Consider the following 15,322-nt stretch of genomic DNA (forward strand, 5'->3'; position numbering starts at 1 on the left):
TCTGTATATATTTTTAATTCATACGTCGTAGTAGATAATCACTGTGCTGCAATTGAAATAATGTATTACATAATAAAAATATATTACAGCAAGTAATAATCTCGAAAGTGTTTTATACAAAGGCATGAAGCTGTCAAATTATTTTGAGATTGTTAAATAACTGACAATGTTACATTTTCCCAGTAAAAGGTTATAAGTTAGAATATGACAGCTTTCATTTTATCAATTACGATACAGACATAAGGATATCGATTATATAATGGCGAAATAAAGCAAAAATATGTCAAGATATTTTTCCTACATAAAATTCTTTTCGCAATTGTAAAGCTCAAAATTGCGGATTAAATAGGCGGCATTACTGGCGTCTAGATGACGCCGTCAACGACTTCGATCGGCGCCACGACGTCGGGCGCCTCTCGCGCTTCCCCCTCTAACTGTTTTATGTCATATATCACATTGAACGTGTATACGTATTGATTACGATTAACAGCAATTTTTGAGAATCATACAAATTTACGATACATTTTATATCAATTTAGTATGTTTATATCAAAATTTAAATTTTTAGGTTAAACTAAATAACTTTCCAATAATTATCTCAAATAATTTTCTTGATAAATATTTTATGGGTTTGTAGAAAGATAATATCAAAAAATATTATTATTTTAACTCTATATATTAAATTAAAAAACAAAGATTATTTAAAATCTTAAAATAACTTTCCGTCGTATAATTTTCTTTTATACACTAATAGAATTGATTATCAACATGATAAAATAGTAAACGAAAAAACTTCTTTGATTATGCTTTACCTATATTGATTCAAGATATTGGTAATATGTAATAACAATCACATTAATAAAAGAAAATTATACCAATTGTAATCAATTTTAATTTTCTTATATAGGTATATGTATACATACATATGTTTTTTGATAACATTTTTTAAAGTTTATACATATAATAATAAAATGAGTCAATTAACACAAAGAAAACATATATGTATATAATTGCATTTAAAATATATGTAATTGTATATTGCAGTTTGTATATTTTTTTAAAAAGCATTTATGTGTTTTTTATTAGGTGATTCATTATTCTGCATAAATTAAAATAAGATTATCGAAAAGTTTTATACATATATACATATGAGCATGACATTTTTTTTTTTAATTAAAATGTCAGAATAAAATTTAGAATATCTCATAAAATGTTTATTTTTAGATTATATTTTATCTTTATATTTTAACGCACAGATTGTTTAGAAGGATTATTTTATGTAAAAATATTTAATACTATTTTTAAAAAGTTCAATAGCATTTTCTCATTATATTTTTGCATTTATGGAAAAAGTGATTTTAGGAAGATGAATAATCTTATTATATCATTCAATTTTTTCTCTATCATTTTTTTTTAATGGAACAAAATCTGTAATCTCATTTCAATTACATGACTCATACTATGTAGAGTGATTTAAAAAACCAACAACGTGTAAGATTGACCAAACTTGGCAGAGAGTAACAAACTAAACATTTTTGAAGTAGCAATTTATCTCTAAAAATATCATATTTTGCCGTTACATACTATTGTCGTTAGTCATATCAAAAGCGTTTTTAAATTAGAGCTTCAAAATTATCCAGATTAGTAATCAGGTTTAATTGACTTTATTTTCGTATTTTAACTTTTGACTTGATTTTCGTATTGATGTAATACCATTATATAGGAATCTTCTTGCCGCGCTCGCATCTAACAATAAGATGCGCGCAATGTTTTGTTTCAGGAGTCATACAAGAGCGATAGGATATTTACCTAATAAGTAGTAATATTCTCTTAAATTTTTTTTCTTTTCAAAAAAACTAAATTTTAGTCATAAATATAATAAAAATTAAAGAAAATTATTGTTTTAAACTTTAAAGTTAATTTTTAAAAAATGTCAAGTTTTTTATAATAATTAAGACATTTAATTTTCAAACATTTTCTGTTACATAATTTTATGCCTTTATTTTACCAAAGATACTAGTCATTGGTATAATGACTGACTTTTGTTACAAGGGAGGATGTAATATTACTATTTGAAAAAATTATTTTTTTATTATAAATGCGAATTTATTTTTTATTTGTTAAAGAATTTGTTTAGTTTGTTCATATAATTTACATTTAATTTTAAAATATAACCTATATCATCAAAAATATAACTTATTATAAAAAATAATTAATAGTTTATGATAAAACAACTTTCCTATTCATACTGTGCTATTTTATTACCGCTGGATTAAGCTGCAAATAACATTTTCTCGACTAATTACACCTACCAACCTGTCCCATACTGTTAGTCAACCAACTTCGACCATGGGGTTGGTTGACCAGAGTGAAAGGTATAAGGAAAATATTCGATTATATTAATTATCAACAAATTAAATTAACTTTAAAAATTTAATTTAATAGCCAAATATCGTGTCTTACCGTAGCCTATAAACGCGACAATATTTCTTTTATTAAAAATCAAAAACTGGAAAACTGGCCTATCAGCCCCGGTCTCCCCTAGCGTATACACAATAGCAGTAGATATTGATTTTATCATATTCATAGTTCGACCGTTCGTGAGTCACATTCCTTGATTATTCTTGAACTTTTGGCTAGCAGTGTATATACACTGCTAGCCAAAAGTTCAAGACCATTAATTAATTGAAAATGGTTATTATATGAAATAAAATCAAACTTATGCGTTATAATTTAACATTTGCTTTATAATTTAATATTTTATAATAAAATAAAAAAATAATATGAAATGTTTAAAAACTCTGCAAAAAAATATTTTTGCAAGGTAAAAAGAGTTAAACACTAAAGAATATTTGACATTATTTTTGTCAAAGTAGCCACCCTTGCGTTTAATCGCTTTTTTACTTTAGATTAGATAATCTAACTACAAGTTTATTTATTTTTTCTAATGAAAGATTCTTTCATGCACTTTCTAAAGTAATTCACAGCTCGATCAGTTATGGAAAAAAGGCTTTATGACCGTAGTCCATTTTCTTAAAATTAAACAATACTGTGTTAACCGCAACTGTGCTAAATGTAATGGCTATTTATTTTCAAATTAAGAAAAAATGTTGAGCATGTAAAGCAAGAATCGGACTTTTAAGTAGTGTTTCACTGGAATATTTTTAAATTTTGTGTTGCTCAAATTTGGCTGGCAGCGCAGTTCCGTTGTTAAGATGCAACAAGATAGATAATGTCAATACGAAAATCAAGCTAAATGTTGCAACTAAATTCTACATATCATCTATTATACTATATATATATATATATATATATATATAATATATATAATGTGTGGTAAAAAAGCATAATTAATTTAATTTTAAACAATTAATATAAATAAATACAATGATCCTGCTGAAGAAAACACTTTGCCACCTTATTACATTATGTGACATTTTTCTGTTCCATACAAAATTGTAAAAAGAAAATAATAATAATAAAATATTTTTCTCACCTACTGTATATATTTATAAATATAGTCATGTCATGTCATGTACATATATCATCATTTTATATATGTAGGGTAAGTAGTCCAACATAAACTATGTAAATTTCAGAGGCTTATATTTCTCTCAATTATTGAGTTGGAGATCTCTATTTTTGCATACAGTTCAATTTAGTTGGCTACATACTCTATAAGATAACTCATAAGTTATTTTTAAAGTTTAGTCACAATTTTGATTTTTTTAAAATAGTGTCAAATGTTCATTATGTACATAATGAACCTGGCCATTTTTAACAATGAACCACATGTTTTATACTGTGAATTGTTAGGATTATTTTAGTTTTACTTTGTTTTAAAATGTTTATTTAGAAAAGAGATGATTATAAGACATAATAAGTAAGGTTAGGATAGTATATGAATTTAAATTAAAGCCAACTTAATTATATATGTTATGTTTTTATTATTTGAAGCTTACAATCAAAATTATTATTTTTGATCAGACTTTTTGAGGTACATAGCCGTTTTTAAATTGGATTGTTAGTTTTTTTTTTGGAACCAATTTTATACACGATTTTTCAGTGTAAATTTGGACACTTTTGTTTAAATTAGTGTCAATTTCGCAAAAATCAGTATTTTTCAAAAATCCTATGTACCTCCATAGCCAATCTATCACAGATTAAGAATTTTTTTGGATTTCTGTTCTAGGTCATACCAGTCAGCCGAAATCGTGTACACCAGCTGGACGCACACGGCCTCTTTTGACAGGGTGTATATTTTATATACGAATAATTTTATATACAAAAAAATTTTTTTTTACATCTTCAATGTATAATAAAAAGACGCCTTAAAGCCGATTTTCGATTGCTCTATTCCTTATATGTTAAAAAAAATCGTGAAAAAAAAGGTTAAATTTCATGCTCAAAGGTGTTATACCCCCTTAATACATTGCGCAAAAAAATGTCTATGCAAAGAAAAGAAAGCGAGAGGTATGCAGAGAGCATAGGGTATATTAGATAGGGTGGAATCTGCGCGTCGTATGCGTTACGGAAAAATTTGGCGGCAGTAGAGAATAAAATGTCAGGAAAGATCTGGGGTAGGAGAAGATAGGGGGCGGCGAGCAACGCAGTGTTCAAGAACGGGAACTCGCGTATTCACGATCAGTCTGTCTACACGACGACAACTCTTCCTCCTCGAAGAGCGCTATCCTCTAAATTGTGCAATTTACATCATCATCATCGAAAGGATAAAAGTTATACGATCAAAGAAGCAAGATGCCTCGAATAATTGTGATATTGCTCCTCACTTCAGCCTTCGTCATAACAGTTCATTCAGGTAATGTTATTTTATCTATAGCAATACGAACCGCCGAAAAAACACACATGCAAAAATTAGATTTTTTTAAATAAGAATTATCGTGCTTTAATTAAATGGACCACATTGTGCGTTTAAAGTATATAAAAATATTTTAGTAGATGTTTCAGCTAGAAAAAAATTAATATTAAGAAGACAAACTGTAATATTTTATATTTGCAAAATTTTTTACATATAAATATTTATTATAGAATAGGCTAGATACATGTAGATAACATTTTTAAAAAATCTATAACAGAAAATACATTATTTTGTTTTTTTATAAATTTATTATAAATATATAAAAAATCTTTAATAAATTATTGTATATATGTATTATACATATATATAAAGTCATATATAGAAAATTAAATATTTATTATAAGCTGATATTCATAGTCGGATCTTATTTTAAGACTGTCTTAAGATGCTAATGGCTAATGGCTCTGTGATTGGTTCACAACATCTTAAGATTGGTCTTAAATATAAGATTCGAATATGAATACCGGTCATAAACAATATAATAATCCTATTATTACATTTTAACGTATATTATAAAAATTATTTTATTATAAATTTTACCATTATTTATGATTATCTATGACTCGTGATTTATGTATTTTATATAAAATACTAGCTAATTGACTAAGATTAAAATTAATTACAATATAAATTATGGTTTTTGTTATTTTGTACGAAAACTATTTATAATTCTAATTTATAAAACTAAAATAATTAACAATTTGAAATATCAATGCAAAATTGTCAATATCAACTAATGCTCAAGATGGCGTAAAGATACAATACATATATTGTAATGAAAGCATTAATTATACAGATTCAATCAAATACATTTTTTCTATTATAGAAATAAAAAGTTAATGCATTTAGATTATATTTCTGATAGGTTTATTTGTTATCTTCTCGCGCGTTTTCTTTCATTCATTTTCAAAGATAAATATTTACTATTAGACAAAGAAAGTTAGGAAGAGAACAGGAGGCAAAAGGGAGAGAGAGAGAGGGGGGAGGGAGGGAGAAAGGGAGAGAAACTGTGTAAGAAAGAGAGTATATATGTATTTTATTGTATATATGTACAAGGATAAATCGTCGCGACTTTTGGCGTCACTTCACTACTATTATACGACCTAAATAAAAGCAATTCAAAAGCGACGCCGGTGCATGTACGAGTGAACAACATAACTTGAACCTTAATTATTTCTACCAATTCAAATTATTTTTTTTAATATTTTGATTCAGGAGAATCCATGAATTGATGTTTTTGTTTCTTATTTTGTAAGTCCTTTCTTTACAAACTTCTTCGTAAGGTGACCTTTATTTTTTAAAATAAAATTCTACAATTTTTCTCTTCCCATCTTTTGGACTCTGCCTTCCTATCTTTTCTAGTGAACAGTGCGAGAGACGAATTCGGCAAGCATCATAAAATGCTTGTTTTATTATTACAAATGAAGATATAAAAAAGATTGAAAAAACTATTTTAGAGGAAAAATATTTATAGAAACATTTACGTATCTATCGAATGTGTTCAAAATGGTATTCCTAATTTCTAATAGACTTCTGGATATATAATTTAAGTGAATTCTTAGTTGCTTCAAATTCATCGTTGTGCATGAAATTTGTTGCTGCATGTTTTGTGATGTCGTTGAGACGTCTTTGTAAACTTTATCTTTCAATGTGCCTTACAATAAAAAATCTAAGGGAGTGAAGTCAGGAGACTGAGCTAGTCAATTTACGGTGCTACCGCGATCGATTCAACACTGAAAAAATATTCGGTTAAAAAGTTAACGTGCCAGTAGCGGAATTCTGTAACTCCTTAACGACAGTTTCGGTATCATTGCGCAGGTATTATATATGGTAAAAAAGCTGCGTAACGATACCAAAACTGTCGTTAAGGAGTTACAGAATCCCGTCTCAGACGTATTATATGTAAGGATGGGATCAAGTTCAATACGTTCTTCAAAGTCCGAATCAAATCCAATAATCAGTTTTCATTTTCTAGGATTTGAGTAAAGCCGAAATCACACAAAGCACGATTTTTTGAATGATTAGTATGCTGCTATGTTTGCTCTGATGCATGCATATAGACACGTTCATGCATTGAGCAAGGCATGCATCATTGCATGCACCAATTAAAACATTAAAAATAGTCACGATTGAGAAAACAATCGACAGCTCTTCAGAAAAGAAATTTTAATTGTGCTAATTTCGTACACGTTAAACGTCAGATTCGAAAATGTGCAATAAAGAACAAATAACAATGTTAATAAAGGCGTATAAAAATGAACCTATACTGTATACTGTTAAACACCCAAATTACTATAATAAACATCTACGTTATAAAGCTCTGCAAAGAATAAACAATGAAGTGCAAAAAATACGCCCAAATACAGAAATTAAAGAATGTATGAACAAATTACATTCCTTAAGGTAGTTCTGTCGATACACTATCAACTAAAAATTTCGTCTCCAGTAGATAGGAAAATTCAACACTTATTCTTATTCAATGCTACCGGAGCGACACTTTTGACTGAATCTGTACAGTCCGAACCTGCTCACATAGAAACAGCTCATGCATGAATACACCACCCTTACGAAAAAGTAGTACTAGCAATCAGTACTCAGTACTGAGTGATCAGTACTCGTAGTATTGAGAGTATTAGTATGTTAATACTCAGAATGGTCAGTACTGTGTCTGTCAGTGCTTACAGTACTGGCAGTACTACAAGCAATAATACTCATTAGTACTTCAAAGTATTGAAGAGTGGTCAGTACTTTATCAGATTAATATTCGGAGTACTATCATGATAGTACTGCCAGTACTGTAAAAAACTAATAGGCACAGAACTGACCGTTCTGCAATATTCATGAGTATTAACATACTAATACTGTCAATACTACGAGTACTGATCACTCAGTACTGAGTACTGATTGCTAGTACTACTTTTTCGTAACGTATCTTGGAAATACTAAATTAATAAAATACTAAATTAACACACTAAACTATCAATATGACGTTATTTTGATATCATCTTGACTTTTTGTTCTACTTGGATAGTACTGCGTAAGTAGGGGAGAGTGGGCTCCCTTGAGCCACGGGGTCCAATGTGACAGTGCGAGTTTTCTGTATTAACGTTCTGCAAAATAGTGACGGTGGGTATGAAAACTTTCGTTTTCAAAACATATAACTTCCATCAAAAAATTATGCCGAAATAAGCATATATACTTTAGTTAAAGGCAGATATGTAATTGGAGCCTTGCAAAGCAAATTTTTACTTGTCATAACTTTTTGATATGTATGGATTTCTAGGGATTCTACAGTTAAAAAAAAATTCATAAGACGTTTGTCGGGATCTAGCCCAAGCAACACGTGTTAGTCAAGTTGACGTCATGTAGACGTCAACCTGAGGTCAAGTAAGTCAAGGTCATTTTGACATCAATCAGTACCTCCATATTGACAAATTTTTGACGTCATTTGGATATCAAAATGACATTATTTTGACCTTTTTATAAAGGCGTAGGACGTGCGAGCACGCTTCGATGCGTTGCGGCTACGATAAGGAGCATAGGGAACAAGGTGTAAAATATAATACATGTCTTTATGGACTATTTGGTTTATTATTGTCCATATGCTTCTCCATGTATGTTTAAATAATATAACACAAAAATAATCAAAAGAACGTCTTTTATGTGGAAGTACTTGCAGGTCTGCTCCTGTATTTATAGCTCAGGCGAGAAATTAACAACGGTATTTGTTATACCAAGCGCTGTGCACTCGTGTTTAGCCACCTTTTAATAGCAGCTTCAACATCTAAGAGCTTACTCCCAGGGTATAACTTGAGAAGTGAACCTGAAAGAAGTATGATTTTGTAAATACTGAGCTTCAATATCTAGAATCCATACAGAAAAATCGTACACGTAAAATAAGACATAAAATTGCAATAATTTTTTTCTAATGTAAAAAAGATAACAAAACTCTCCAATAAAGTAATACAGCAATACAGTAGTACTTTTTATTACACTCATACTCAGAAATATAGTTACTTTAATTTACTAACACCTCTTTCAAAACATAAAAAGATTTGCAAAAACATGATTTACTTCGATTGATATTGTTATTACTTTAAAAAACAAAATTTGCAGGCATCACCAGAAATAATATAATACTCACAAAAGATTGATTCCTTCAGTTTCGATTTATTAAAGCTAAGCTTGGTTTTATTAGTCCCATCCCAGCTCATCACTCTTGAGAGACGGTTTGACACACATTTCCTCATTAGCTTTCCTGCCGCCTTACCCTCCAATACACAGTCAGAAGCAACCGCGTGGAAGAAATCTGCCTGGAGAGCAAAAATTGAAACGTAATAGTTGTACTAGACTTGGACATATAGTTATAGATACATTAATTTAAAGGATAACTTACTGTGCTGATGAGGTTGATTTCGGTTTGCAAGAATTTTTCAAAGTTGTTGAAATCATCCTTGGATTGAAGTGGCAGGGATGGAAAGTCTTTTGGTTTCTTAAGAGCAGCTTCCTCCGGGTATAGTTGCTTTATAATTCGTTGATTTTGTATCATTATAAAATCCAATTTGCTGTTTAGCTCATGAAGTAGCTCCACCTTGATTACTTCCACACTTGATGCCGAATACATTGGCTGAGATGAATAGGCTACAACAATGTATTGCATATATTACAAACAATATCATATAAAGATCTTAACAGCACAATTTGTCAATCCCACCATCTTTCCTATCTACTCTATTGGTATTTTTCATACAAAAACTTCTCTCTCATGCTTATTACGAAGAGGGAAAATTAATGACAACAGTTTACAAATTAATGAAACACTTATACAAATTAAGAGAAAAGTTTAGTTCATTTCTCATCAGTACATCACAGTACATCACTTACAATCATACTTACTCACTTACAAATATATACCTACCCTGTTGAGGGGTACTGCAATTCTCACGTTCACACACATGATGAAAACTATCTCTGGTAACTGGAGAAAAGATCCAAATTAACATGTGGCAAAGATTCGTAGTGTAAAAATTTATAGAAATGTATGTAAACAAATAGCTTACATTTCCGTGGAGTATCAATCAGATGTGGCCATTTCTTATTGCTGCCGCCGTCATCTAATAGAGAAATCAAAATGTGCTGTTAGAATTAACAAATATGACCAGTAAAAGTCCAAATTACTGTATAAAGAGTGCACGACGTCGTCTTGACACTTTAAAATTCGTTTTTAATTACTTGGTGTCAAGACACTGTCGAGTCTCTTGATTTCAGAGATCTACACCATGCATGCACTTCAGCAATAAAAACATCAGTATAAACTCACTGTTCCGTGATAATGGGAAAAGATCCCTGGAAATTTTCTTCTTTGACACACTCACACAGGAAGGAGAACTCCTGTTTGATGCAGTTGTATATGAAGCTTCAGTGCATCCTTCGTCATCTATAAAAGTTCTGTTTGAAGATGTTTTATCAGGGGTTTTCATTGAACTGAGTCTCTTGTCACATTTCATAGATGATGTAATTTGCTTCTCCTTTTGTGGTTCACTGGATGTGGCAACATTTGCCTTCGTTGATGTACCAAATACAGAAGTACTCTTCTGTGTATACAAGGTACCAGAAACATCCTTTGAGGTTGACGCATTTCTTTGCTGAAGCGCTTTTAATCTCTCTCTGACGCCACTTATTTGTGGAGAAGGTAGTAGTAACGTTCTGTCATCCTCAGAATCACTAGACTCCTGCACAATGATTGTCTTCTTCTTTTTCTTAGGATTCAGCACAGGGCTCACATTGTCCATGTCCTCTTTACTACTGTCACTATCATCAAAATGTTTCTTTTTCGTAACGCGCCGCTTTCCCCTTCCCTTTTCTCCATCCGTTATTTCCGAGTCCAAGGCTTGACCAGTGTCAGCCTTCTTCATAGCTGCCTTACGGGCTACATTGTACGTACCTGAGAAAAGATAGACAAAGCTTCGATTTATAATTATAATAAGAGTTGAACAGTGTAAGGTATTGTCTACATAAAACTATGTATATAAATCATCTAAATAATTTATATAGAAAACTTTTTCCTCTATCTTTATCTGAGATAGTTCGTGTCTGTTTTGTACAAGCTCACGCATGAGCCTAGGCTTGTGATTTAATGAGGGGAGGAAACGACACACGCACTTTTCTATTCGAGGGAGAGATCATATATTCACATATCAAGTTGCATTTTTGAAGTAGTAAATCAGTAAACTTGTTTGGAATAATTCACATAAGATAATGGCAAATCACATTAATGGTAGTTCACATAATATACATAATTCTCAGACGAATGATCCTTTTGGTCAGCTGGACTAAATAAATACGACTCGTAATATTCAACTCATTCAATGAATTCTAAATCTTGATCTTTTACAACAAGAAATATTCATCTAATGTTTCCATGGATTGTATGTAATTTCAATTGCAATTGTTTATCAGATCATAGCTTGCATCATAATAGATTCGGATAATTAGACCATTCGTATGAAACAAATCACATAGAGAATAAAATAAATAATCACACATAAATAGATAAGCATAATTCATAGAAAATCAATTGCATGTAAGAGATAGATTGATACGTCGTATTATCCTTTGTAAAGTAACTTTATTCTCGTTCGAATAGCCAATGGCTTTGAAGGTAGCTAACCTTTGCAAAATAAATCAACTCAGATGATAATCGAGAATACGAAGGAAATAATATACCAAATTATGCGTCACTGTTTATTAAATATCCTATTCGATAAGGAAAGACGTATCAATCTATACAAATAATATATCGTTAATCGCCGCAGCATTGCATCTTTCGAAAAGAAATCAGGTTGTATTTACGGTAGACGTTATGAAATTCGTGAACGTGCGAAAGAATCTTTACTTCAAGCTAACGTGAAATAGTCTTGAACGCAAAATAATTATCGTGATATGAGTAACGCAGTATGGAATATAAATAACGCGAACATGTTTCATAGAAAGATTGGCTGCGTTCAGCAGAACGCAACAGTTTTCAACAGTTTTATGATTCTCTGCTGAACGATTCTAAATGCACTCAAAGTCTCAACACGTTCACTCAGCGGTCGCCATGATTTTCAGCTAATTAAAAGTACGCTGAAGGCTGCGTTCAGCAGAACGCAAAAGTTTTCAACCGTTTTATGATTCTCTGCTGAACGATTCTAGGCGCACTCAAAGTCTCAACACGTTCACTCAGCGGTCGCCATGATTTTCAGCGAACTAAAAGTACGCTGTATCTCAAGCAAAACGTTATCAGTAATATAACTGCCTCCAGTGTATTAATATCGCTGAGAATAATAAATCTAAATATACATATAAAAATATTATTTATAACTCAATAGATACAGTGGAAACGCACAGAAAGTTACAAAATGGTATGTATATATAAATATTAATATAAGAAAATAAAGAAATATATTATAATTATAATTTAGATAACTTGGGTTAGCACGCATATAACATAGAATAATAGGTTAAATCGTTAAATGTATACAAAATATGTAATACTTTGATGCATTATACTTATTAATTAAATGTAATGTACTAACTCAAATTATAATATTACTATAATAAAATGTACATACCTTCTAATGATGTTTGTGGCACATCTTGTAATATATCAAGCATTCCTACTATCTCTTGGTAATTTTCTTAAAAATAATTATTGAAAATACTATACATTTAGGGGGTCTATACACGTACGAGTTTGGCTCGCAAGTCCGGCTCGGCGAGCTTGATTCACGAGCCGGACTCGAACGTTTTTTCACCACACACGAAAAGAAAATGTACGAATTTGGCTCATTTGACGCCGAGCCCGGCTCGTAACATCCCATCCACGAACGAGTAGAGGCCGAGCCGAGCCGGACTTGCGAGCCAAACTCGTACGTGTATAGACCCTTAACCTATCATTCTATGTTATATGCGTGCTAACCCGAATTTATTTAAATTATAATTATATATTTCTTTATTTTCTTATATTAATATTTGTACACACCGTAGTCCATACATTTATACATCGCGTAGTCCATACCACAGTCCATACTATATGTCGATGACGTTTTGCTTGACAGTTTGACGTTTTACGTACTTTTAATTCGCTGAAAATTATGGCGACCGCTGAGTGAACATGTTGAGACTTTAGGTGCGTTTAGAATCGTTCAGCAGAGAATCATAAAACAGTTGCAATACTGTTGCGTTCTGCTGAACGCAGCCAATGTTCTCTTGGACAAAATGACGATCGGTTTCATCGACGTGAATTGAGTAATTGAACTTTAAGAAAATAAAGGAATAATGATATATCGGTTGCAACCGCACGTAAAATAAACAAAGACAAATATTTACTGAGCTCAGATTCGACTTGATTATCGTAAAATGTGATGTCAGATCTATCGATAGATAGGAGACATCTTTCTCTGAGGACATCAGCCTCGCATAATCTCTCCAGAAATCTGGAACCAAGATCGAAATAAGGAGACGGGAATATTAATCCGCCATAGCACTCCGATTGAGAATTCAAGTGATTCTCAACAACCGGTAAGGATCTATGGTTTTCAGAACTCTAAGAGTTACCTCGTTACTGGAGAGATCTCTGCTTGCCTGATAGATTCTTTATATAAGAATCTATCTCTCTTTTGTGGCCCGTCAAGCATCTCATGTATTTCAATGGCAGTTATTCCTTCGTGAGAAACTACGATGCTGTAATAGCGGCCCTTCCTTGGCGTTCACACGCAACGATAATGGCGTGGTCGTTCGTCCGGCCGGTATAGTCCTGTGGCGTATCTCAATCAAATCTATATCTCGCAGAAATGATCTGCTCGCCACTTCGCAAATATACAAGCTCACTACGATAGTGAAATACGGGAATACAATCAGCTTTAGCTACTCGTTACGATTCGTTTTTCTAGATTATTCTACCGGCACGTCTCATATACAAAAACGCTCTTACTTCGCCAAAGGACCGGAAACGAATGCTCGCTGGTGAGCCGCAAGCTCGTCCTCATCCGACTCGCGCACGCGCAACACACACTCTTCACCGCGCGCGTTACTATGCGACCCGCGCTAAGCGAGCGGGAGCATGCATGACGACGCTAGTATAGCCATCTCGCGCGACTCGACTTTACTAAGTTGATACGAATACAATCGCGCTAGATGTCATATATATGATCTCTCCTCGTTCTATTGCCTACATTTTAAACAGTGTCGCTTATCTTTATCTGAGGTAAGATTTTTTTATCTATCTAAATGTGTGTTATCGATCTAAAATGTTAGATAATTTTTTTGGCGGTTGTTTTGAACCGCGGATGCAATTTTACACTTTGTTTCTTACAATAGTAGTAGATAGACATTCCCGAATAAAAGAAAAATGTTTTATTCTAAAGCCAAAAGTAATGAATTTCTACTTATTTTTACTTGTAATTTGATAATTTCTACTTTTTACTTATAATTTGATAATTTAGATAAATTATCCACATAATTTTTGCTGTTATCTTTATCTAATAATATTTTAAAACCAGTTTACCTTTTTGTCAGATAAAACTTAAAAAAAACCGATCTTTATCTTTATCTCAGATAAAAAGAAAGTTATTATCTGGTACAACACTGCATGTAAAAGGTGGAAATTAAATCATACGCACTATAACTATGTTCCACTATCACCGGACACTTTTTCCAGTCATTACTCGGATCGGCAAGTCCCATCACAAGCCTCGCTATTGATTGCTTAGTTGGTGGCCAATATGCTGCCGTACCATTGTCTACGATCCATTTGGTAGCTACTACGTCGACTGTATCCTCCTCAGTGAATATAACTACGGAGTACTACAAGAAATAGAATATAAAAATTAATTTTAAATTAACTTATAAAAGCAGATTATTTTTAACAAATAAAATAAGTCAATTAAATCATGCCTCATAATATCAAAACAAGGTGTGAGCTAATGGGATGCAAAGATAAATATTTCCATCTGGAATAAGATAACATTTGCGAGCAACATCTGAGAGACGAAAAAACTGTTCTCGCTCACTCAATTCAGACACGCTAAGAATTCCTATGTCAGTAGAGTCTATGAGAAAGTCGTAATAACTTGTCATTCGTGTGAACCTATGACTGGCCAATCTAATTTCTCCCTGAGGAGTACGGATAATGTTAATCAGGACTACCACATCATTTTGATTAGTTACAAAGCAGCAGTCAGCTTCGTTTACAGCAAGGGTCATGTTACGAGTTTTTATTTTACTATAATGATCTCCTGGAATCTCAGCTTGACCCTCTCGCCTCTTACTTAAGCGGATTTCCTGACGATCTAGTATTTTGTTGGTAGTTTTTCTCAAGTCCCCATAACCCTCTGAATCTCGATTAGCAATCTGTTGCAAAGGTTGATAGGGACACCGAAGAGAGCGCTTGATTAGACCTAG

At 31.9% G+C, this 15,322-nt stretch overlaps 1 protein-coding gene across 1 annotated transcript; it reads right to left on the reverse strand.

The window, feature by feature from the left end:
* Positions 1 to 8,450: 8,450 nt before the first annotated feature.
* On the reverse strand, positions 8,451 to 14,669 carry LOC139784424 (uncharacterized). The gene is made up of 7 exons (XM_071723594.1): positions 14,542 to 14,669; positions 10,200 to 10,823; positions 9,940 to 9,993; positions 9,798 to 9,857; positions 9,276 to 9,520; positions 9,024 to 9,192; positions 8,451 to 8,702 (listed from the first exon to the last, which is right to left on the reverse strand). Exons 1-7 carry the CDS (start codon positions 14,603 to 14,605, stop codon positions 8,608 to 8,610), a joined length of 1,311 nt encoding a protein of 436 aa, XP_071579695.1. The 5' UTR covers positions 14,606 to 14,669; the 3' UTR covers positions 8,451 to 8,607.
* Between the last annotated feature and the right edge of the window lie 653 nt (positions 14,670 to 15,322).

Source organism: Temnothorax nylanderi, unplaced genomic scaffold (assembly GCF_030848795.1).
Source record: "Temnothorax nylanderi isolate EJ_2023f unplaced genomic scaffold, tnyl_v1.0 TNYL_tig0625_pilon, whole genome shotgun sequence".
In the NCBI taxonomy this organism is placed as follows: domain Eukaryota; kingdom Metazoa; phylum Arthropoda; class Insecta; order Hymenoptera; family Formicidae; genus Temnothorax; species Temnothorax nylanderi.